The sequence below is a fragment of the Staurois parvus genome, unplaced genomic scaffold (assembly GCF_062004578.1).
Source record: "Staurois parvus isolate SC_StPar_1 unplaced genomic scaffold, SC_StPar_1.0 ptg001432l, whole genome shotgun sequence".
NCBI classification, from domain to species: Eukaryota; Metazoa; Chordata; class Amphibia; order Anura; family Ranidae; genus Staurois; species Staurois parvus.
In genome coordinates, this window is record NW_028319228.1 from 11,078,168 (window position 1) to 11,104,426 (window position 26,259).

The 26,259-nt window shown below is 48.7% G+C and overlaps 1 protein-coding gene across 1 annotated transcript in view; it reads left to right on the top strand.

The window, feature by feature from the left end:
* The window catches only part of NXNL2 (nucleoredoxin like 2), a 54,989-nt gene extending 35,932 nt beyond the window's left edge, over positions 1-19,057 (top strand). Inside the window, exon 2 of the mRNA XM_089662163.1 lies at positions 18,467-19,057. Coding sequence (XP_089518289.1) covers positions 18,467-18,638 — 172 coding nt within the window. The 3' untranslated portion in view covers positions 18,639-19,057. The remainder of the gene's footprint in view (positions 1-18,466) is intronic.
* The last annotated feature ends 7,202 nt before the right edge of the window (positions 19,058-26,259 follow it).

Consider the following 26,259-nt stretch of genomic DNA (forward strand, 5'->3'; position numbering starts at 1 on the left):
GACCTACAGAAATCTCTGGCACATGCTAACATTTTTGTTAACACATCTACAATAAGGAAAACATTAAACAAGAATGGAGTACATGGGAGGACACCACGGAGGAAGCCATTGCTGTCCAAAAAGAATATTGCAGCACGTTTGAAGTTTGCAAAAGAGCACCTGGATGTTCCACAGCACTACTGGCAAAATATACTGTGGACAGATGAAACCAAGATTGAGTTGTTTGGGAAGAACACACAACACTATGTGTGGAGAAAAAAAGGCACAGCACACCAACATCAAAACCTCATCCCCACTGTAAAACATGGCGGAGGGAGCATCATGGTTTGGGGCTGCTTTGCTGCCTCAGGGCCTGGACGGATTGTTGTCATTGATGGGAAAATGAATTCCAGAGTTTATCAAGACATTTTTCAGGAAAACGTACGACCATCTGTCCACCAACTGAAGCTCCGCAGAGGATGGGTGATGCAACAGGACAATGACCCAAAGCATACAAGTAATTCAACAGAACAATGGCTGCAACAGCACAGAATACGCCTTCTGGAGTGGCCCAGTCAGAGTCCTGACCTCAACCCGATTGAAATGCTGTGGCATGACCTTAAGAGAGCGATTCACACCAGACATCCCAAGAATATTGCTACACTGAAACAGTTTTGTGAAGAGGAGTGGTCCAAAATTACTCTAGATCGTTGTGCAGGTCTGATCTGCAACTACAGGAAACGTTTGGTTGAGGTTATTGCTGCCAAAGGAGGGTCAACCAGTTATTAAGTCCAAAGGTTCACATACTTTTTCCTCCCTGCACTGTGAATGTTTACATGTTATGTGCAATTAAACCATGGCAACATCTAATGTTTGTGTAGTATTATGTTCAGCAGACTGTGTTCTTCTATTGTTGTGACTTAGATGACGTTCAGAGCACATTTTATGCCCAATTCATGCAAAACTCCACATAATCCCAAGGGGTTCACATACTTTTTCTTGCAACTGTATATTTAAGATAGTGTATGTCAACTCTAGTTCTGAGCCCTCATCATTATCTGTAGAGATGAGCGAAGAAATGAAAAATTCGATTCGACTGATTCGGCGAATTCGTGGACAATATTCGATTCGAGTCGAATAAATTCGCTGTGAATTTAACTTAAAAAAGGGTGTTTCTAGGCTTCAGAGAGACTTAATATTAGTGCAGAACACTGTACCTTTAATTTAAATGCCCTTGGAGTCTGCTGGGGAAGAGAAATAATACTGTCTGTCAGTATGACATGCAGATGAGTGCCGTCGATCTTAGAATCACTGCACACTTCACTCCTTTGGCCAGTCACGGGGCCAAAACCAGTGTTTGGAGCCACAGTGTGGCGGTGGAGGCAGCAGCAATGGGAGGCCATACAGCAACCTATGACAAAATGGAAACCAGCAGGAGCGTGAGGAGACCTGAAAGTGGCACATGGCAGAGTGGGAGCAATGGGAGGCGGTACAGGGACCCAGGTCACACTATGGGCCCAGCAGCAGCGTGACCAGGCGGTACGGGGGCCCATGGCCGATATGGGGCTTGGTGGCACCTATGGAAGGCCTGTAATCTGCCAGCAACCTATGACAAAATGGACAACCGCAGGAGTGTGAGGAGATTTCAAAGTGGCACATGGCAGAGTGGAAGCAATGGGAGGCCGTACAGGGACCCAGGTCACACTGTGGGACCAGCATCAGCGTGAACAGGCGGTACGGGGGCCCATGGCCGATTTGACCTCATTCATCCCATAGTCCTGCCGACTCACGAATAGCGTGGCCTCCTCAAAGGGCCTGAGCAAGCGCAGGTGTCACACATGAGCTGACAATGGCTGACATCTAAGTTACACAGGGAGTACCTTTATCCGCTTTTAACATCAGGAAATCTGTGATGGCCTTTAGCTGTTCGTAAAGGCGGTCTAACATATGTAGGGTTGAATTACACCTTGTTGCAACGTCACAGCATGAGGAGTCGGTACGGGGGCCCATGGCAGATTACATGTCTGGCAGCAGCAATGGGAGGCCCGTAATCTGCCAGCACCCTATGTCAAAAAATTTAACACACCAGCAGTGTGAAGAGACCTGAAAGTGGCACATGGCAGCAGAGTGTGGCGATGGAGACAGCAGCAATGGGAGGCCGTACAGGGACCCATGAGAGACTCTGGACTTGGCAGCAGCATGAGGAGGCGGTATATAGGGGCCCATGGCAGATTAGGGGCCTGGCAGCAGCTATGTGAGGCCCGTAATCTGCCTGCACCCTATGTCAAAAAATTTAACACACCAGTAGTGTGAAGAGACCTGAAAGTGGCACATGGCAGCAGAGTGTGGCGATGGAGACAGCAGCAATGGGAGGCCATACAGGGACCCATGACAGACTCTGGACTTGGCAGCAGCATGAGGAGGCGGTATATAGGGGCCCATGGCAGATTAGGGGCCTGGCAGCAGCTATGTGAGGCCCGTAATCTGCCTGCACCCTATGTCAAAAAATTTAACACACCAGCAGTGTGAAGAGACCTGAAAGTGGCACATGGCAGCAGAGTGTGGCGATGGAGACAGCAGCAATGGGAGGCCGTACAGGGACCCATGAGAGACTCTAGACTTGGCAGCAGCATGAGGAGGCGGTATATAGGGGCCCATGGCAGATTAGGGGCCTGGCAGCAGCTATGTGAGGCCCGTAATCTGCCTGCACCCTATGTCAAAAAATTAAACACACCAGCAGTGTGAAGAGACCTGAAAGTGGCACATGGCAGCAGAGTGTGGCGATGGAGACAGCAGCAATGGGAGGCCGTACAGGGACCCATGAGAGACTCTAGACTTGGCAGCAGCATGAGGAGGCGGTATATAGGGGCCCATGGCAGATTAGGGGCCTGGCAGCAGCTATGTGAGGCCCGTAATCTGCCTGCACCCTATGTCAAAAAATTTAACACACCAGCAGTGTGAAGAGACCTGAAAGTGGCACATGGCAGCAGAGTGTGGCGATGGAGACAGCAGCAATGGGAGGCCATACAGGGACCCATGACAGACTCTGGACTTGGCAGCAGCATGAGGAGGCGGTATATAGGGGCCCATGGCAGATTAGGGGCCTGGCAGCAGCTATGTGAGGCCCGTAATCTGCCTGCACCCTATGTCAAAAAATTTAACACACCAGCAGTGTGAAGAGACCTGAAAGTGGCACATGGCAGCAGAGTGTGGCGATGGAGACAGCAGCAATGGGAGGCCGTACAGGGACCCATGACAGACTCTAGACTTGGCAGCAGCATGAGGAGGCGGTATATAGGGGCCCATGGCAGATTAGGGGCCTGGCAGCAGCTATGTGAGGCCCGTAATCTGCCTGCACCCTATGTCAAAAAATTAAACACACCAGCAGTGTGAAGAGACCTGAAAGTGGCACATGGCAGCAGAGTGTGGCGATGGAGACAGCAGCAATGGGAGGCCATACAGGGACCCATGAGAGACTCTGGACTTGGCAGCAGCATGAGGAGGCGGTATATAGGGGCCCATGGCAGATTAGGGGCCTGGCAGCAGCTATGTGAGGCCCGTAATCTGCCTGCACCCTATGTCAAAAAATTAAACACACCAGCAGTGTGAAGAGACCTGAAAGTGGCACATGGCAGCAGAGTGTGGCGATGGAGACAGCAGCAATGGGAGGCCGTACAGGGACCCATGAGAGACTCTAGACTTGGCAGCAGCATGAGGAGGCGGTATATAGGGGCCCATGGCAGATTAGGGGCCTGGCAGCAGCTATGTGAGGCCCGTAATCTGCCTGCACCCTATGTCAAAAAATTTAACACACCAGCAGTGTGAAGAGACCTGAAAGTGGCACATGGCAGCAGAGTGTGGCGATGGAGACAGCAGCAATGGGAGGCCATACAGGGACCCATGACAGACTCTGGACTTGGCAGCAGCATGAGGAGGCGGTATATAGGGGCCCATGGCAGATTAGGGGCCTGGCAGCAGCTATGTGAGGCCCGTAATCTGCCTGCACCCTATGTCAAAAAATTAAACACACCAGCAGTGTGAAGAGACCTGAAAGTGGCACATGGCAGCAGAGTGTGGCGATGGAGACAGCAGCAATGGGAGGCCATACAGGGACCCATGACAGACTCTGGACTTGGCAGCAGCATGAGGAGGCGGTATATAGGGGCCCATGGCAGATTAGGGGCCTGGCAGCAGCTATGTGAGGCCCGTAATCTGCCTGCACCCTATGTCAAAAAATTTAACACACCAGCAGTGTGAAGAGACCTGAAAGTGGCACATGGCAGCAGAGTGTGGCGATGGAGACAGCAGCAATGGGAGGCCGTACAGGGACCCATGACAGACTCTGGACTTGGCAGCAGCATGAGGAGGCGGTATATAGGGGCCCATGGCAGATTAGGGGCCTGGCAGCAGCTATGTGAGGCCCGTAATCTGCCTGCACCCTATGTCAAAAAATTTAACACACCAGCAGTGTGAAGAGACCTGAAAGTGGCACATGGCAGCAGAGTGTGGCGATGGAGACAGCAGCAATGGGAGGCCGTACAGGGACCCATGACAGACTCTGGACTTGGCAGCAGCATGAGGAGGCGGTATATAGGGGCCCATGGCAGATTAGGGGCCTGGCAGCAGCTATGTGAGGCCCGTAATCTGCCTGCACCCTATGTCAAAAAATTAAACACACCAGCAGTGTGAAGAGACCTGAAAGTGGCACATGGCAGCAGAGTGTGGCGATGGAGACAGCAGCAATGGGAGGCCGTACAGGGACCCATGAGAGACTCTAGACTTGGCAGCAGCATGAGGAGGCGGTATATAGGGGCCCATGGCAGATTAGGGGCCTGGCAGCAGCTATGTGAGGCCCGTAATCTGCCTGCACCCTATGTCAAAAAATTAAACACACCAGCAGTGTGAAGAGACCTGAAAGTGGCACATGGCAGAGTGTGGCGATGGAGACAGCAGCAATGGGAGGCCGTACAGGGACCCATGAGAGACTCTAGACTTGGCAGCAGCATGAGGAGGCGGTATATAGGGGCCCATGGCAGATTAGGGGCCTGGCAGCAGCTATGTGAGGCCCGTAATCTGCCTGCACCCTATGTCAAAAAATTTAACACACCAGCAGTGTGAAGAGACCTGAAAGTGGCACATGGCAGCAGAGTGTGGCGATGGAGACAGCAGCAATGGGAGGCCGTACAGGGACCCATGAGAGACTCTAGACTTGGCAGCAGCATGAGGAGGCGGTATATAGGGGCCCATGGCAGATTAGGGGCCTGGCAGCAGCTATGTGAGGCCCGTAATCTGCCTGCACCCTATGTCAAAAAATTAAACACACCAGCAGTGTGAAGAGACCTGAAAGTGGCACATGGCAGCAGAGTGTGGCGATGGAGACAGCAGCAATGGGAGGCCGTACAGGGACCCATGAGAGACTCTAGACTTGGCAGCAGCATGAGGAGGCGGTATATAGGGGCCCATGGCAGATTAGGGGCCTGGCAGCAGCTATGTGAGGCCCGTAATCTGCCTGCACCCTATGTCAAAAAATTTAACACACCAGCAGTGTGAAGAGACCTGAAAGTGGCACATGGCAGCAGAGTGTGGCGATGGAGACAGCAGCAATGGGAGGCCGTACAGGGACCCATGAGAGACTCTAGACTTGGCAGCAGCATGAGGAGGCGGTATATAGGGGCCCATGGCAGATTAGGGGCCTGGCAGCAGCTATGTGAGGCCCGTAATCTGCCTGCACCCTATGTCAAAAAATTAAACACACCAGCAGTGTGAAGAGACCTGAAAGTGGCACATGGCAGCAGAGTGTGGCGATGGAGACAGCAGCAATGGGAGGCCGTACAGGGACCCATGACAGACTCTGGACTTGGCAGCAGCATGAGGAGGCGGTATATAGGGGCCCATGGCAGATTAGGGGCCTGGCAGCAGCTATGTGAGGCCCGTAATCTGCCTGCACCCTATGTCAAAAAATTAAACACACCAGCAGTGTGAAGAGACCTGAAAGTGGCACATGGCAGCAGAGTGTGGCGATGGAGACAGCAGCAATGGGAGGCCATACAGGGACCCATGACAGACTCTGGACTTGGCAGCAGCATGAGGAGGCGGTATATAGGGGCCCATGGCAGATTAGGGGCCTGGCAGCAGCTATGTGAGGCCCGTAATCTGCCTGCACCCTATGTCAAAAAATTAAACACACCAGCAGTGTGAAGAGACCTGAAAGTGGCACATGGCAGCAGAGTGTGGCGATGGAGACAGCAGCAATGGGAGGCCGTACAGGGACCCATGACAGACTCTGGACTTGGCAGCAGCATGAGGAGGCGGTATATAGGGGCCCATGGCAGATTAGGGGCCTGGCAGCAGCTATGTGAGGCCCGTAATCTGCCTGCACCCTATGTCAAAAAATTTAACACACCAGCAGTGTGAAGAGACCTGAAAGTGGCACATGGCAGCAGAGTGTGGCGATGGAGACAGCAGCAATGGGAGGCCGTACAGGGACCCATGACAGACTCTGGACTTGGCAGCAGCATGAGGAGGCGGTATATAGGGGCCCATGGCAGATTAGGGGCCTGGCAGCAGCTATGTGAGGCCCGTAATCTGCCTGCACCCTATGTCAAAAAATTAAACACACCAGCAGTGTGAAGAGACCTGAAAGTGGCACATGGCAGCAGAGTGTGGCGATGGAGACAGCAGCAATGGGAGGCCGTACAGGGACCCATGAGAGACTCTAGACTTGGCAGCAGCATGAGGAGGCGGTATATAGGGGCCCATGGCAGATTAGGGGCCTGGCAGCAGCTATGTGAGGCCCGTAATCTGCCTGCACCCTATGTCAAAAAATTAAACACACCAGCAGTGTGAAGAGACCTGAAAGTGGCACATGGCAGAGTGTGGCGATGGAGACAGCAGCAATGGGAGGCCGTACAGGGACCCATGAGAGACTCTAGACTTGGCAGCAGCATGAGGAGGCGGTATATAGGGGCCCATGGCAGATTAGGGGCCTGGCAGCAGCTATGTGAGGCCCGTAATCTGCCTGCACCCTATGTCAAAAAATTTAACACACCAGCAGTGTGAAGAGACCTGAAAGTGGCACATGGCAGCAGAGTGTGGCGATGGAGACAGCAGCAATGGGAGGCCGTACAGGGACCCATGAGAGACTCTAGACTTGGCAGCAGCATGAGGAGGCGGTATATAGGGGCCCATGGCAGATTAGGGGCCTGGCAGCAGCTATGTGAGGCCCGTAATCTGCCTGCACCCTATGTCAAAAAATTAAACACACCAGCAGTGTGAAGAGACCTGAAAGTGGCACATGGCAGCAGAGTGTGGCGATGGAGACAGCAGCAATGGGAGGCCGTACAGGGACCCATGACAGACTCTGGACTTGGCAGCAGCATGAGGAGGCGGTATATAGGGGCCCATGGCAGATTAGGGGCCTGGCAGCAGCTATGTGAGGCCCGTAATCTGCCTGCACCCTATGTCAAAAAATTTAACACACCAGCAGTGTGAAGAGACCTGAAAGTGGCACATGGCAGCAGAGTGTGGCGATGGAGACAGCAGCAATGGGAGGCCGTACAGGGACCCATGAGAGACTCTAGACTTGGCAGCAGCATGAGGAGGCGGTATATAGGGGCCCATGGCAGATTAGGGGCCTGGCAGCAGCTATGTGAGGCCCGTAATCTGCCTGCACCCTATGTCAAAAAATTTAACACACCAGCAGTGTGAAGAGACCTGAAAGTGGCACATGGCAGCAGAGTGTGGCGATGGAGACAGCAGCAATGGGAGGCCGTACAGGGACCCATGACAGACTCTGGACTTGGCAGCAGCATGAGGAGGCGGTATATAGGGGCCCATGGCAGATTAGGGGCCTGGCAGCAGCTATGTGAGGCCCGTAATCTGCCTGCACCCTATGTCAAAAAATTAAACACACCAGCAGTGTGAAGAGACCTGAAAGTGGCACATGGCAGCAGAGTGTGGCGATGGAGACAGCAGCAATGGGAGGCCGTACAGGGACCCATGAGAGACTCTAGACTTGGCAGCAGCATGAGGAGGCGGTATATAGGGGCCCATGGCAGATTAGGGGCCTGGCAGCAGCTATGTGAGGCCCGTAATCTGCCTGCACCCTATGTCAAAAAATTAAACACACCAGCAGTGTGAAGAGACCTGAAAGTGGCACATGGCAGAGTGTGGCGATGGAGACAGCAGCAATGGGAGGCCGTACAGGGACCCATGAGAGACTCTAGACTTGGCAGCAGCATGAGGAGGCGGTATATAGGGGCCCATGGCAGATTAGGGGCCTGGCAGCAGCTATGTGAGGCCCGTAATCTGCCTGCACCCTATGTCAAAAAATTTAACACACCAGCAGTGTGAAGAGACCTGAAAGTGGCACATGGCAGCAGAGTGTGGCGATGGAGACAGCAGCAATGGGAGGCCGTACAGGGACCCATGAGAGACTCTAGACTTGGCAGCAGCATGAGGAGGCGGTATATAGGGGCCCATGGCAGATTAGGGGCCTGGCAGCAGCTATGTGAGGCCCGTAATCTGCCTGCACCCTATGTCAAAAAATTAAACACACCAGCAGTGTGAAGAGACCTGAAAGTGGCACATGGCAGCAGAGTGTGGCGATGGAGACAGCAGCAATGGGAGGCCGTACAGGGACCCATGACAGACTCTGGACTTGGCAGCAGCATGAGGAGGCGGTATATAGGGGCCCATGGCAGATTAGGGGCCTGGCAGCAGCTATGTGAGGCCCGTAATCTGCCTGCACCCTATGTCAAAAAATTTAACACACCAGCAGTGTGAAGAGACCTGAAAGTGGCACATGGCAGCAGAGTGTGGCGATGGAGACAGCAGCAATGGGAGGCCGTACAGGGACCCATGACAGACTCTGGACTTGGCAGCAGCATGAGGAGGCGGTATATAGGGGCCCATGGCAGATTAGGGGCCTGGCAGCAGCTATGTGAGGCCCGTAATCTGCCTGCACCCTATGTCAAAAAATTAAACACACCAGCAGTGTGAAGAGACCTGAAAGTGGCACATGGCAGCAGAGTGTGGCGATGGAGACAGCAGCAATGGGAGGCCGTACAGGGACCCATGACAGACTCTGGACTTGGCAGCAGCATGAGGAGGCGGTATATAGGGGCCCATGGCAGATTAGGGGCCTGGCAGCAGCTATGTGAGGCCCGTAATCTGCCTGCACCCTATGTCAAAAAATTTAACACACCAGCAGTGTGAAGAGACCTGAAAGTGGCACATGGCAGCAGAGTGTGGCGATGGAGACAGCAGCAATGGGAGGCCGTACAGGGACCCATGACAGACTCTGGACTTGGCAGCAGCATGAGGAGGCGGTATATAGGGGCCCATGGCAGATTAGGGGCCTGGCAGCAGCTATGTGAGGCCCGTAATCTGCCTGCACCCTATGTCAAAAAATTAAACACACCAGCAGTGTGAAGAGACCTGAAAGTGGCACATGGCAGCAGAGTGTGGCGATGGAGACAGCAGCAATGGGAGGCCGTACAGGGACCCATGAGAGACTCTAGACTTGGCAGCAGCATGAGGAGGCGGTATATAGGGGCCCATGGCAGATTAGGGGCCTGGCAGCAGCTATGTGAGGCCCGTAATCTGCCTGCACCCTATGTCAAAAAATTTAACACACCAGCAGTGTGAAGAGACCTGAAAGTGGCACATGGCAGCAGAGTGTGGCGATGGAGACAGCAGCAATGGGAGGCCGTACAGGGACCCATGACAGACTCTGGACTTGGCAGCAGCATGAGGAGGCGGTATATAGGGGCCCATGGCAGATTAGGGGCCTGGCAGCAGCTATGTGAGGCCCGTAATCTGCCTGCACCCTATGTCAAAAAATTTAACACACCAGCAGTGTGAAGAGACCTGAAAGTGGCACATGGCAGCAGAGTGTGGCGATGGAGACAGCAGCAATGGGAGGCCGTACAGGGACCCATGAGAGACTCTAGACTTGGCAGCAGCATGAGGAGGCGGTATATAGGGGCCCATGGCAGATTAGGGGCCTGGCAGCAGCTATGTGAGGCCCGTAATCTGCCTGCACCCTATGTCAAAAAATTTAACACACCAGCAGTGTGAAGAGACCTGAAAGTGGCACATGGCAGCAGAGTGTGGCGATGGAGACAGCAGCAATGGGAGGCCGTACAGGGACCCATGAGAGACTCTAGACTTGGCAGCAGCATGAGGAGGCGGTATATAGGGGCCCATGGCAGATTAGGGGCCTGGCAGCAGCTATAGGAGGCCCGTAATCTGCCAGCACCCTATGTCAAAAAATTAAACACACCAGCAGTGTGAGGAGACCTGAAAGTGGCACATGTTTGAGGCATGATTCATGGCGGATTTAGTCAGTTGTGTCAGGAACTGGTGGTTTGAAATCCAGACTAATCCACGCCTGATTCATTTTCACAAACGTGAGTCTCTCCACACTTTGGGTGGACAGTCGTGTCCTCCGCGGAGTTACAATACCTCCTGCCGCACTAAACACGCGCTCCGATGCCACGCTACTGGCCGGGCATGACAGCCTTTCAAGGGCAAATTCAGCTAGTTGGGGCCAAAGGTCAAGTTTCGTTGCCCAGTAGTCAAGGGGATTGTCTACCTCGGTTGGCAGGGTGCTGTCCAAGTAGGCCCAAGCTTGTTGTTTGAGCTCCTGCTCCAGGTCCACCTGATGCTGCTGCTGCTGCTGCGGCTGGTTAGTAGTTTCCTCACTGCGCTGGTGAAGAAAGCTACTCATCATCGACTGCAGACTGAGGCAGCCACTGCTGGTGGAGCTGCCACTGCTCCTACCACCCCACCCCTCCCCTGCTGCCATGCCAGCGGAACGCGAGCGCACAGGGCCCACAGTGTCTGAGGATGGACGTTGGCGCACAAAGGCAGAGACCAACTGACTACATAGGTGGTTTTTATAGTACGTAATTTTGGCCTCCCTCTCAGCAGGTGTGAAAAAGGCCACCATTTTGGACCGGTAGCGAGGGTCCAACAAGGTGGACAGCCAAAAGTCATCCCTCTGTCTGATGGTTATTATTCGGCTGTCGCTACGCAAGCAACCGAGCATGCTATGGGCCATTTGTGCCAAGGAATGCGAGGGACTCCCTGCCTCCATCTCCACAGCATACTGCCACGGTGCGTCTGGGTCCTCTGTCTCCTCCTCCTCCTCCTCTACCAGATGCTCCTGCTCCTCCACTCCTGTCCGCTGAGTGGAAAAACCACCCATTTCACTCAATAATTCCTGAGCACAAATGTCCTCCTCTACCTCCTCCTCTTCTTCCTGTCCTGCCCCCACAGGGGTCATGTGGCGTTGAGATCTGTGCGCCACGTCTACCGCACCCTGACCAGCCATTGTTAACAGCATTTGTTCCAGGACGTGCAACAGAGGAATGACGTCGTTCATCCCATAGTCCTGCCGACTCACGAATAGCGTGGCCTCCTCAAAGGGCCTGAGCAAGCGGCAGGTGTCACGCATGAGCTGCCAATGGCTGACATCTAAGTTACACAGGGGAGTACCTTTATCCGCTTGTAACATCAGGAAATCGGTGATGGCCTTTCGCTGCTCGTAAAGGCGGTCTAACATGTGTAGGGTTGAATTCCACCTTGTTGCAACGTCGCAGATCAGGCGATGCTGTGGAATTCCGTTCTGCCGCTGCAGCTCAATGAGGGTGTTCTTTGCGGTGTAGGAATGGCTGAAATGCATGCACAGTTTACGTGACATTTTAAGGATGTCTTGCAGTGGGATGGTGGATTTTAGGAACCGCTTGACAACCAGATTGAACACGTGAGCCATGCATGGCGCATGGCACAACCTTCCTTGACGCAGAGCAGACACCATGTTCTTTCCGTTGTCAGTCAACATGGTTCCGATTTTTAGTTTGCGCGGAGACAGCCATCTGTCGATTTCTCTGTTCATTACACTCAGCAGTTCCTCCCCTGTGTGACTACGTTCGCCAAGGCATACCAGGTGCAGCACAGCGTGACACCGTTGCGCCCTGCACATGTGATATGCCGGTCGGGTAATGGGACTTGGCACGGGGGTGGCGGCTGAGGACACGGCGGAAAAAGAGGTGGTAGAGGCGGACATGCTTGCTGGACCAAGGACGTGCAAACGTGGAGGCAAAAGCGTCGTGACCTGTCCAAGTTGCTGGTGCGGCTGTGCCGGCACCACGTTCACCCAGTGGGCCGTAAATGACATGTACTGTCCCTGACCGTAGTTACAGCTCCACACGTCGGCGCTGCCGTGCACTTTGGCAGAGACCGACATGCTCAAAGACTGGCCCACCATCTCTTCTACATGTGAATGCAGGGCTGGCACTGCCTTTTGGGCAAAGAAATGACGGCTTGGCACTCTCCACCGCGGCGCGGCACAAGCCATCATTTCTCGGAAAGGTGCTGAGTCCACCAGTTGGAAAGGGAGGGACTGCAGCACCAGCAACTTGGACAGGAGGACGTTCAGCTTTTGCACCGTCGGGTGCGTGCTCGCAAACTGTTGTCTCTTGGATACGGATTCCAAGAAAGACTGTTGACGGAATCCGAGAAGAGGAGTAGCAGGAGAAGGAGCATCTGAACGAGCGGAAGATGCCAATGAGCGACAACTCCCCTCAGCAGAGGTGTTGGAGCCTTGACTGGCTGATAGAGGGCGATTGACGACGTCGGGTGACGGAGCAAGTAACGGAGCGGGTGATGGAGCGGGGGCTGGGGCAGGCAGAACCGCCGTATGTTTATCACGGTTTTCCCAGGCCACCGAATGGTGACGCTGCATATGCTGACGCAACGCTGTAGTCCCAACATGGGCCCCCTGGCCACGCTTGCATTTCTGGCCACATAGTCGACATACGGCTACGTTTACTTCCTCGGGCGGCTTGAGGAAAAATTGCCACACCACCGAGTAGGAAACTTTGCCCCCGCTACTCTTCACTGGCTGACTGCTACTTCCTCCGTGCGCACCGGCACCACTACTGGCCGTGGTGGTAGGCTGCAGTGGAGCTGGTGCTCTACTCCGTGGACGTTTGGCTCCACTGACACTGATGCGACCCTGCTGCTGTCTCCTGGGCAACCCACCGACTGTTTTGCTCGCTGCCAAGCTGCCACCCTCTTCTCCTGATGATGCGGAAGAAATTGCCTGATGACGACGAGGCTGCCAAGTGCGATCAACCTCCTCATCATCAAGTAGGGTCTCCGCCTCACTACTAGCCCCCTCGGCTGCGTCTGGGTCAGGAGACAGACCTGTCTCTAGACCGGCTACCGAGCCACTCTCCTCGCCAGTACTTGTTCGCTTGGCTGCTGAAAAGGCCGATGTCTCCCCCCGTTCCTGACCGCCCTCTGTTAGCTCTTCCTCACTGTACAGTGGGGCTGAGCCCACAGCATGCGATACTTCGCTTGGTGAGGGAACAGCAAAGGACAGGGGCAGGTAGAGGACACGTGATTTCAGTGGGCTTGGTCCCGGGCCATGCCAACTAACGGTTGTGTCTGACGTACCCACCGACCGTTGGCTGTAGGTGTCAGAGGTGACCTGGGAAGAGGAAGACGACCGAGCCAACCAATCAATGACGGCAGGGTTGTCGGTGGAGACACGACCGCTGGATGACACCGGGAGCACTGGCCTCTGGCTGCGAATACTGCTGCCTCGACCCCTTCCTCTGCTGCCACGTCTGCTCGCTCCTAAAACATTGCCTCCTCTGCCACTCCTCTGCATGTTGTCTGACATACTATTTAATTCAACGATTAGGTGTCCCTGAGTAACAATTCTCTGGCACTCAGTAACAATTCTGTCTGTCCCTGAGTATGAATTCTGTGGCCCTGAGTAACAATTATGTGTCTGTGCGAGTAACAATTCTGTGTCTGTGCGAGTAACAATTCTGTGTCTGTGCAAGTAACAATTTTGTGTCTGTGCGAGTAACAATTCTCTGGCACTCAGTAACAATTCTGTCTGTCCCTGAGTAACAATTCTCTGGCACTCAGTAACAATTCTGTCTGTCCCTGAGTATGAATTCTGTGGCCCTGAGTAACAATTCTGTGTCTGTGCGAGTAACAATTCTGTGTCTGTGCAAGTAACAATTTTGTGTCTGTGCGAGTAACAATTCTCTGGCACTCAGTAACAATTCTGTCTGTCCCTGAGTAACAATTCTCTGGCACTCAGTAACAATTCTGTCTGTCCCTGAGTATGAATTCTGTGGCCCTGAGTAACAATTCTGTGTCTGTGCGAGTAACAATTCTGTGTCTGTGCAAGTAACAATTTTGTGTCTGTGCGAGTAACAATTCTCTGGCACTCAGTAACAATTCTGTCTGTCCCTGAGTAACAATTCTCTGGCACTCAGTAACAATTCTGTCTGTCCCTGAGTAACAATTCTCTGGCACTCAGTAACAATTCTGTCTATCCCTGAGTATGAATTCTGTGGCCCTGAGTAACAATTCTGTGTCTGTGCGAGTAACAATTCTGTGTCTGTGCAAGTAACAATTTTGTGTCTGTGCGAGTAACAATTCTCTGGCACTCAGTAACAATTCTGTCTGTCCCTGAGTAACAATTCTCTGGCACTCAGTAACAATTCTGTCTGTCCCTGAGTAACAATTCTCTGGCACACAGTAACAATTCTGTCTGTCCCTGAGTAACAATTCTCTGGCACTCAGTAACAATTCTGTCTGTCCCTGAGTAACAATTCTCTGGCACTCAGTAACAATTCTGTCTGTCCCTGAGTATGAATTCTGTGGCCCTGAGTAACAATTCTGTGTCTGTGCGAGTAACAATTCTGTGTCTGTGCAAGTAACAATTTTGTGTCTGTGCGAGTAACAATTCTCTGGCACTCAGTAACAATTCTGTCTGTCCCTGAGTAACAATTCTCTGGCACTCAGTAACAATTCTGTCTGTCCCTGAGTAACAATTCTCTGGCACTCAGTAACAATTCTGTCTATCCCTGAGTATGAATTCTGTGGCCCTGAGTAACAATTCTGTGTCTGTGCGAGTAACAATTCTGTGTCTGTGCAAGTAACAATTTTGTGTCTGTGCGAGTAACAATTCTCTGGCACTCAGTAACAATTCTGTCTGTCCCTGAGTAACAATTCTCTGGCACTCAGTAACAATTCTGTCTGTCCCTGAGTAACAATTCTCTGGCACTCAGTAACAATTCTGTCTGTCCCTGAGTAACAATTCTCTGGCACTCAGTAACAATTCTGTCTGTCCCTGAGTAACAATTCTCTGGCACTCAGTAACAATTCTGTCTGTCCCTGAGTATGAATTCTGTGGCCCTGAGTAACAATTCTGTGTCTGTGCGAGTAACAATTCTGTGTCTGTGCAAGTAACAATTTTGTGTCTGTGCGAGTAACAATTCTCTGGCACTCAGTAACAATTCTGTCTGTCCCTGAGTAACAATTCTCTGGCACTCAGTAACAATTCTGTCTGTCCCTGAGTAACAATTCTCTGGCACTCAGTAACAATTCTGTCTGTCCCTGAGTAACAATTCTCTGGCACTCAGTAACAATTCTGTCTGTCCCTGAGTAACAATTCTCTGGCACTCAGTAACAATTCTGTCTGTCCCTGAGTATGAATTCTGTGGCCCTGAGTAACAATTCTGTGTCTGTGCGAGTAACAATTCTGTGTCTGTGCAAGTAACAATTTTGTGTCTGTGCGAGTAACAATTCTCTGGCACTCAGTAACAATTCTGTCTGTCCCTGAGTAACAATTCTCTGGCACTCAGTAACAATTCTGTCTGTCCCTGAGTAACAATTCTCTGGCACTCAGTAACAATTCTGTCTGTCCCTGAGTATGAATTCTGTGGCCCTGAGTAACAATTCTGTGTCTGTGCGAGTAACAATTCTGTGTCTGTGCAAGTAACAATTTTGTGTCTGTGCGAGTAACAATTCTCTGGCACTCAGTAACAATTCTGTCTGTCCCTGAGTAACAATTCTCTGGCACTCAGTAACAATTCTGTCTGTCCCTGAGTAACAATTCTCTGGCACTCAGTAACAATTCTGTCTATCCCTGAGTATGAATTCTGTGGCCCTGAGTAACAATTCTGTGTCTGTGCGAGTAACAATTCTGTGTCTGTGCAAGTAACAATTTTGTGTCTGTGCGAGTAACAATTCTCTGGCACTCAGTAACAATTCTGTCTGTCCCTGAGTAACAATTCTCTGGCACTCAGTAACAATTCTGTCTGTCCCTGAGTAACAATTCTCTGGCACTCAGTAACAATTCTGTCTGTCCCTGAGTAACAATTCTCTGGCACTCAGTAACAATTCTGTCTGTCCCTGAGTAACAATTCTCTGGCACTCAGTAACAATTCTGTCTGTCCCTGAGTATGAATTCTGTGGCCCTGAGTAACAATTCTGTGTCTGTGCGAGTAACAATTCTGTGTCTGTGCAAGTAACAATTTTGTGTCTGTGCGAGTAACAATTCTCTGGCACTCAGTAACAATTCTGTCTGTCCCTGAGTAACAATTCTCTGGCACTCAGTAACAATTCTGTCTGTCCCTGAGTAACAATTCTCTGGCACTCAGTAACAATTCTGTCTGTCCCTGAGTAACAATTCTCTGGCACTCAGTAACAATTCTGTCTGTCCCTGAGTAACAATTCTCTGGCACTCAGTAACAATTCTGTCTGTCCCTGAGTATGAATTCTGTGGCCCTGAGTAACAATTCTGTGTCTGTGCGAGTAACAATTCTGTGTCTGTGCAAGTAACAATTTTGTGTCTGTGCGAGTAACAATTCTCTGGCACTCAGTAACAATTCTGTCTGTCCCTGAGTAACAATTCTCTGGCACTCAGTAACAATTCTGTCTGTCCCTGAGTAACAATTCTCTGGCACTCAGTAACAATTCTGTCTGTCCCTGAGTATGAATTCTGTGGCCCTGAGTAACAATTCTGTGTCTGTGCGAGTAACAATTCTGTGTCTGTGCAAGTAACAATTTTGTGTCTGTGCGAGTAACAATTCTCTGGCACTCAGTAACAATTCTGTCTGTCCCTGAGTAACAATTCTCTGGCACTCAGTAACAATTCTGTCTGTCCCTGAGTAACAATTCTGTCTGTCCCTGAGAATGAATTCTGTGGCCCTGAGTAAGAATTCTCTGGCACTCAGTAACAATTCTGTCTGTCCCTGAGTAACAATTCTCTGGCACTCAGTAACAATTCTGTCTGTCCCTGAGTAAAAATTCTGTGGCCCTAATAACGTTTCTGTGGCCCTAAGTAACAATTCTCTGGCACTGAGTAACAATTCTGTCTGTCCCTGAGTATGAATTCTGTGGCCCTAACTAGCGTTTCTTTGTCCCTAAATAACGATTCTGTGGCCCTCATTAACAAGTCTGTGTCCCTGAGTAATGGTTCTCTGTCCCTAAGTAACTTCTCTCTGTCCCCAATTCTCGTTTCTGTGGCCCTAACTCTGTCCCTGTCCCTAGTACAGAGCGGTCTGCCTCTGTTCAATGACTGCAGGCAAATGAAGATTTCCAAAATGGCCGCTATATATACCTCGACCATTACACAGTGCTGGCTGGCTGGCTGCTGATTGGCTGATGCGATCACATGTCGTTGAGGAATGCATTATGGGGCAGCGCGCCTTGTCTGCGCGCCTTCCCCGACATCCCCGCTCCGTCGCCGCACATGTCAGCCGCCATTTTCGGAAAAATTTCGATTCGCGCGTCCGAATTAGGCTGTTTTTCGGATTCGGCACGAATCGAAATTTTTCCGATATTCGACTCGAATTCCACTTCGGATACTTCGATTCGCTCATCTCTAATTATCTGTATTAAAATTTGTATAGCCTAACTACAAGCGCTAATACCACTTGTGTGTCAGTGTATCTCTTTGTATAGTAGAACACTCTTCTAAAACCTTTGCCCAAATTTGGTACACTTACCACAGGCATCTTGTCAATCTGGTTAGCACTTCCGCCGGGCAGTACTAGGGTCGTTGGTTTGAATCCCAACCAAGACTCCACCTGCCTGGAGTCTGCATGTTCTTCCTGTGCCTGCATGAGTTTCCTCTGGTCAGGGGTGGACTGACCATTTGAAAACTCGGGCACTGCACGAGGTCCCGGGGTCAATAGGGGGCCCCATGAGATGCCCCTGGTACCTTTTTCATAGGCTTTTTTGAGTTTGGGCAAGGACACAGGGGCCCCATGATCCCCTATTGGGGGGCCCCATGAGTTGTCAGTCTGCCCCTGCCTCCGGTACTCCGGTTTCCTCCCACACTCCAAAAACATGCTGGTAGGTTGATTGGAACCTGTCTAAATTGGCCCTAGTACGTGTATGAATGTACTGTACGTTAGGGACTTTAGATTGTACACTCCTTGAGGGTTAGGGACTGATGTGAATGTACAATATATATGTAAAGCGCTGTGTAAATTGACAGCGCAAGTACCTGTAATAATAAATAAATAATCTGTCAAACACTGAAAACTCAGGTAAACTCAAGATTTATTTCTTGACATTGATACAGATTATCTAGAAATATCTTCACATTGTTTTATGAATCTAATTTTCGCCTTCTAATTTTACTCTCTTTCCTTTTTTTTAGTGAATTGAAGAATAAGTACAAAATTACGGCTATACCAAAACTGGTGATTGTAAAACAAAATGGAGATGTGATTACAGACAAGGGAAGAAAACAAATACGAGAAAGAGGACTAGCTTGTTTCCGAACATGGCTTGAAGTGGCAGATATCTTTCAGAACTTCACAAGCAAATGAGACATTTCCCTTTCTCTTTTTTTTCAAAATCGAGAATATGCAATACTTGGTCTTAAATCACATATTTGAAATACAAACTCTGTTGCTCATCGCAGCCAATTAAAAATCTTTGATTGAATATGACAGTAAGAGAATGAAAGCTTGAATCAAATTTGGTGCTGTGGAACAGTAAAGACCATTTCTATTTCAAATGATTTGATACATGAGATACATTGTAATTCATTTCAGGTATAGATGTACAGTATAGCTCTTTCTATTACCAATATTTTCCCAATGTGAATGGTATGGAGGTATGAAATTAATACAGGATTACATATTAATCTGAAAATTATTGCACTTCAATGTTCATCTTCTTAAACTGCTTTATATATTTTGAAGAATGTCATATTGTATTAAATTTTAAATGATTTAAAAACCAATGTATAAAAGTGTATTATTTATCAACAAACATAATAGGATGACTTTTTTGCACTGTTTTTGTGGCTACATTTCTCCTGCGGTACTTTTAATTCTAATCTAATTTCCCTACCTGAAAATACCAAAATACACATTAGGATCATGATGGAATTTATACCACTCGCTGGAGAAAACATATGCAAACACAATTCATATTAATCCCTGATTGGACCACAAAGGCAGCACTACACACCTGCTGTTCTAGTCAAAATGCTCACTAGCTACACAAAAGAACTAAAATAAATCTAAAACCAAAACCTATCCTTTAGTTTTAGATGAAGTGGGAAAGGGTAAAAAAAGGAAACTCTCCAATGTAAGGGAAACCTCTCTTAGACAGATGTCCCTAGAACAAGTGTCCCAACTGGAAGATTTCTCCTCTATTGCTATTCTGGTGACAATTCAAAACTGATTTACTTTTTTGTGCCGCAGCCCTAAAGAAATATAAATATTGGCCAGGTTCCCTAGCCCAGCCTTTCTCAACCAGGGTACCACGGCACCCCAGGGTGATGCCAGAGGTCTTCAGGGGTGCCGTGAGGAGAATGGCTGTCACTTGAGCCCGAGCTCCTGATCTGCAGCCGCACTGTACATTGCCACTGGTAGCCATCACACCGCTCAGCAAAGTGAAAGCAAAGGGAGGGGGGTGTCTTCTGTGCTCTCTGCTTCCCCCTTAGAGTGCAGAACCTGGCTGTGTGATGGAGGCTAAAGTACTGTAACTTTTCATAATGCTGTATACATGTGTCTGTGTGTGTGTACGAGTGTGTGTGTGTATGTGTGTTTGTATGTGTACATGTGTATGTGTGTGTGAACGTGTGTGTGTACATGTGTGTGTATGTATGTATGTATGTGTGTGTGTATACGTATATGTGTATGTCTGTGTGTGTGTGTGTTTGTATGTGTGTGTGTTTTTATATGTGTGTATATATATTTTACTTTTAATTTTGACCCCCTATTCCTGTCCTTTCAGAACTGCTTTTTTTGGACTTGTTCGTAATAGCAGCAAGGACTGTTGCTCCTCTGAAAAGCAATCCATGCTCAGATTGCTTTTAAGAGACATTTAACAGGTGGTAAAGAGGCAATATGTTGCCTATTTCCAACCTTTTAACCCCGTAAAAAGCAGCATCAATCACCACACCATAAGTGCATGCAATGCGCACACAGTTGCAGGGAGGTTGTAGTTCAACCCCATTCACCTGGAGGTATACTTCCAGCTGCGGCAACAACATGTGTATACCCCCAGCTGCTGTTTCTGCAGCTAAAGGGGGAGCAGTTGGGGGTGGTTAAAGCACCCCTCCAACCTCACAGGTGAACAGGCTCTTGGTTCACATCTGTGTGGCTGTGTGTAGGGCAGGCCATTCATTTCAATGGGCTGCCTTACCTGTAGAAATGCAGGGAAAGTCATCCCTGACCTTAGTTTTAAAAATGCACCACACCAAAAACACCCCGCGTTTGCCAATGTACGGTAGTACCCCTAGAGTGCAGAGCATTTATCTGCGTGTCAGGAATGAGCGCGATTTTGCGATTTCCGCGACACAGTAATGTGAACCAAGCCTTGGACAGGGGCGCCTCATGACTGAAAATACTTTTCAATGGCGCCCCGACTGGAGAAAGGTTAAGAAACACTGCCCTACCCTATCAAACTTTAAAAAAAAATGGTTTTCTTAGTATTTCCCTTTCCCTTTCTTATGCTCTGCTCTTCCTTTTCCCCATCTCTATACCCCTATTGATCAAATAGCTTGGGCTCTCAACACCTAAAACCTTTAACATATAGGAGAATATCAGCAATGGACTAACTCAAACCTTAAAAGATGTCTTTATGATATGTTAACAAGCATCTATGATGATTGGACAAGGTGGAGAGGAGTAGTGATGTCATGATCTCCACCTCATCCAATCAAAGAACACCAAAATTAATTGGAAAAACACAAGGTGTGTTTGGTGGCAGTGCTGCAGCAGGGAAGCAGCACAGAATCTGGAAGATCTAATACAACAATTACTCCAGTGATTGTCAGATTCCTCAGAGGTCCTCCAGGTATAAAATATGCATAGTTACATTGTCCAAGCTGGACCAATATAAATATGTAATACAGATCATACCACGAGTTCAGCTTTAAAGTGTATGTAAGCTTTTCATGCAGCCAGAAATCTTGTGAGCTGATAACTTCTTGTCCTCTCTGTCACTGCACTGTTATCAGTTAACATTGCCTCCTACCATCTTTGTGAACCACAAAACACCCCACTCCCCCTGTTATGCAGAAGAAAGGGAGGTTATTTGTAGTTCTAACACACGGTTATGTAGTCCTATGGTGACAACACTGTTCAGTACAGTTGTCACCCTTGTAAAAGGATAAAAATGGAAAAAGGTAAAAGAAGAAAACGAATGCAGTCACCTCATCTAAGACCTGGTAAGCTGCAATACTATCAGTTTTTGTTATTGGGTTTAGATATGCTTTAGTAAGGAAAATGATTTAAAAAAAAAAAGAAAAAAGTGTTTTAGTTTTGGATACACTTCAAAGTGACTGTTGGTAAACTGAAATACTGATAAGAGTTTTACCTGCAATAAATGCTGCATATACTTTCCTCTCTCACTACATGTACTCCATTAAGGAGAAATTTGATTCTGAAGTCTGTAGAGAAATGGACATTTCTAGGAGTGTTGATCTTCTGTGTCATTGGCTGGGCTCAGTTATTCCCCCAGCTGACCTTCAAGTCACTACAGGACTAAGGCCGGCCATACATGGGTCGATTTTTGAACAATTTTTCGTTTAAAATCGGACCTAAGAATAATCAGCTGATTTTCGCTCTGTTAGTGGGGCAATGGCACTTACCGATTTTTCATGGTTCCTCCCCATTTTGTTTATCGGCATGCTGGAAAATTCATGAAAAACTACCAATTTTCGGAATCATTGGTGGCACCATCGGATTACAGAACGACTGACGTTTTCGATTTTCAAATGGAAAATTGTTCGGAATTCGACCCATGTATGGCCTGCTTAAAGATTTGAATGTTCATAGCATAGCCACAGCTTCACTTAGAAGAGAAGGCTCGATGTTTTTGGACAGAGAGGACAGCTGGTTCGTAAGAGACATGAAGGAGGCAATCTACATCCAGACAGGGGTGGAGGCCTTTGGCTTTATATATTACCAATTTATAATGCCATTTTATCATCTTTACCCCAACGATGTGACAATTTACACCCATGACCATATAATTCAAACAGTTAACACCTGGCAAATACTGTATGGCACCATGGTGACTTGATTATGTAATTATCACCTACCATCATGTGTTTTAACATTTAACGTCTGCTGTGAAACATTTAAGGATATTACAGTAATTTGATTATGTATCAAATCTGTATATATCAGTGACTGCGATACCTCTCATATGGAAGAAAAATATATTTGAAATATATTTTAAAAATATTCTTCCCAAATATATTGACATATATGGGATATACTAAAATTTTGGCCATATTCAATATATTTCAAAATATATTTCAATATATATATATATATATATATATATATATATATATACTGTATGGTGAAATGCGTTTTATTTAAAAATAAATTACAAATATACTGTATGCCTTTAAAAATACAAATCTACATTTTTGGAATGCATTTACAAATATATATAAAAATATATGTTAAAATGACTTTTTTATATGTTAAAAAAAATCAGAAGAATATATTTAAAAAATATATATTTTTAAAAATATTTTTCATATATTTTTTAATATATAAAAAAGCATTTCAAGATGCAGTGTGTGTATATATATATATATATACATATATTGAAATATATTTCAAACATATGTGAATATATTTGGGAAGAATATTTTAAAAATATATTTCAAATATATTTTTCTTCCATGTGGGCTGGGTAGCTATAAATGCAGTGATCCAAATGAATTCCTGTGTGAGGAATTAATTTGGATCAGTGGTGAAACCTCTTTAATAATTAAGAACAAGTCCACTAACTACTGCTACCTATACCATGACCTGAACAATGGGAATCCTTTACAGCCACAAACCTACGCAAGTTTGTTTTTAAAGTCCTGATATCACGTTCTGTATGCCTTTTCCAAGTCTGTGACTCAAAGTATTATGAGCAAATATAATCAGGGAACCAGCATTTTTCAAAGAAGGTTAGCAGTAACAGCTTACTGAAATCCTTTAAAGCATATGTCATGAAAAAAATAATGCAGTACATATCTGCATTACATGCAAATTTCCTTGCTTTTCATCCCTTTGAAAACCCTGTACAAAAAAAATTACCCATTGATCTGACATAAATGCACACAGCTGAGTCGTGTCGGCCCTCCCAGTTGTCTTTTGCTAAACTATTCCACTTCACGTTCTTTAGAACATAAAATCGGATCATTCTTTAATCCAAGTATAGCCAGGCACTCGTAGTGAGCTGCCTGTTCCCTGCTTCTCCTGCTTGCTTCTCTCCGCCAGGTGACATGTAAACCAGCTGCGCTCTGACAGGGGAGAGGTACAGCTGCGGGCTGCATGTGAGATTGCCTCTTCTCCCTTGGTCAACAATGGCTGGACCATAAAGAGAGGAGGAAGACAGGATGACATTGGCGGGCTCTGTGTGATTTCCTGCTTTCTCTTCTTCACCCCCCTGGGGCACAGCAGGATAAAGAGCAGAGACTCTAGGGCACAATGGGACAAGTAGTCCTGAGAGAAGCTTCCCATTGACAATAATAAGGGAATGGACTACAAATCCTACAGTGCCTTACTAGAGAAGAGAGGGAACCAGTTTTCCTGGTAAAGTGCTTCTTCTCAGAGTACTACCTAGGCTGAGGGGGACAGATGCTGAGTGTAAAAAGATGGCAAGGAACTCCAGCAGAGAGAAGGAGCCTGTGTCAGCGGAGCCCACAGTCATGTAAGGGACAGTCAGAGGGTACAGAGAACGACCCAATCACTGAGGGACAAAACTACCCACCAGTGTCATCACGGGCATCAGAGAGTGAGTGGATATCCGATTCGGAGAGACCACTGCTCCTGGGTTGTTGGGTCTCCTGAGAGGGCCTTGTGGCAGCTATTTGTTACCACTGTTAGTGACTGAGCCATTAGGAACTACCTGCCAGCTACATCATAGCTCTAATACTGCCTGCAGGTCTTATTGATGGCCTTAATGGGCCAACGGGCCCCAACATTTACCTGGCTGAAGAGTCAGGACTAAGGACTTCCCCTAACAATTGCTACCCTGAGGCCTTGTTCCGTTTATTCATTTAAAGATGTACCGTTTAGGAGACATTGCACCATTTCCTGGTCAATTCCTTTAGACCAGTGTAGTATTATTAGTATCCTAGTATTAGTGTCCTAGTTTACCTGCTGTGTGATCATTTATGTTCAATATTCTATTTATTCTAATCCATATAAATAGACTACGAGCATTTTACCACTAAACAGGTGTGTGTCTATTTACTGATCGTTACCCACAGCCAGGTTAAAGAAATTTACACTTGTGTCTTTAATCGTGCTTGCAGGACAGAGAACCCAAAGTTACCAAATGGCTTCTTGAGGGGTGGTGCTGCACAAGATTAGGACTAGGACTAGATAGAGCCATCTTTAATATTAATTGGACCCACCAAAAACACACACACACACACACACAGACAGTCACACATAAATGCATACACACTCAGAAACACATATACACACTCAGATACACACACACACACACACACATACGCAGGCAGACATATACACACACACACACACACAGTCACACACAAACGCATACACACACACTCAGAAACACACATACACACTCAGATACACACACACAGACACACTGTCAGGGATCTCCGCGATCCCCGCAGCAATGCTCCCGGCACAGGCGCAGTGCGCCGCCCTGTGCAGGGACACGGGCACTAGGTCCGGGCCGGCCGCGGCGTTCGAGTTCGCGCATGCGCAGTAGAAGCCGCGGCCGCCTGCTGGGCACCAATGGCAGCGCAAGGCGCAATATTTAAACGACCCTGAGCTGTCATTCAGTACCTTCTGGTCTTACCTGCATCCTGTATCCTGCGAACCTGTACCTAGTAAGTTGTTGACCCGGATTGTTCTTGACCTGCTGATTTCTCCTGCCCAGACCCTTGCTTTGCCTGACCTCTCTGCTGAATGCCCCTCATTAGATCTGACCTGCTGTTGCTGACCTGGTGTGTGACCCGACGATTCTCTGCCCGCTGCCTTGTACCATACCGTCCTCTCCGTTACCGACTCGGCCTGTCTGACTTCGCACTTGCTCAGCCATCAATCCATCCATCCCATCGGGGTCACCCGGCCTCCTCATATCAGGCTCTCCCCTGTTGGAGCCCCTGGCGAACACCCCTACCACTGACGGGTGTACTCAGTAGTTGCGACCTGGTACTCCAAGTCCATCCCCACCATCAGGGGCTCTGGTGAACAAGTACCTTGGGGCTTAGATTCCGCGCTCTGGGGACACCTGACCAGTGGAGTGCTAGTGGTGCCGCTAGGCAGTCCATTACAGTACCAGAAGGCCATGACTGAGCCTCGAGGAGGACCCTCCCCGATGGAGGAAGTTTGCAGACACCTGGCTACCCTGACGCAAGCTGTAAACGTGTTACAGGACAGATGATTGCAGATTGAAAATCGGTTCCAGGCCTGCACCATATCTGTCCCTGTTTCACAGGCCTCGGCTCTTGCACCCCCAGCCGTAGCAGCCCATGAGCCAGCTCCCGGGCCTTCCGCATCACTCCCTGTGGCGGAACCCCGAGTACCCTTACCAGAGCGCTTCCACGGGGACCGCACACGCTTCCGGTCGTTCTGTGACTCCTGCCTGCTCTATTTTGAACTGCAACCACGGACCTTTCTGACGGAATCAGTAAAGGTGGGGTTTGTTATCTCCCTGTTGCAGGGTGAACCCCAAGACTGGGCCCACCGACTAAGGGGAAACAATGACCCACATCTTGTTTCGGTTGACAATTTTTTTAACGCTATGGCCATCTTATACGATGATCCACAACGGGCAGCCTCGGCCGAAGCCACATTATACACACTCCGACAAGGCCGGCGAGCGGCAGAGGAATACGCCTCTGATTTTAGGCGTTGGATGGGGGACACACGCTGGAACGAGTTTGCACTATTGCATCAGTTCCGTATGGGCCTGCCAGAGGCCCTGAAAGAC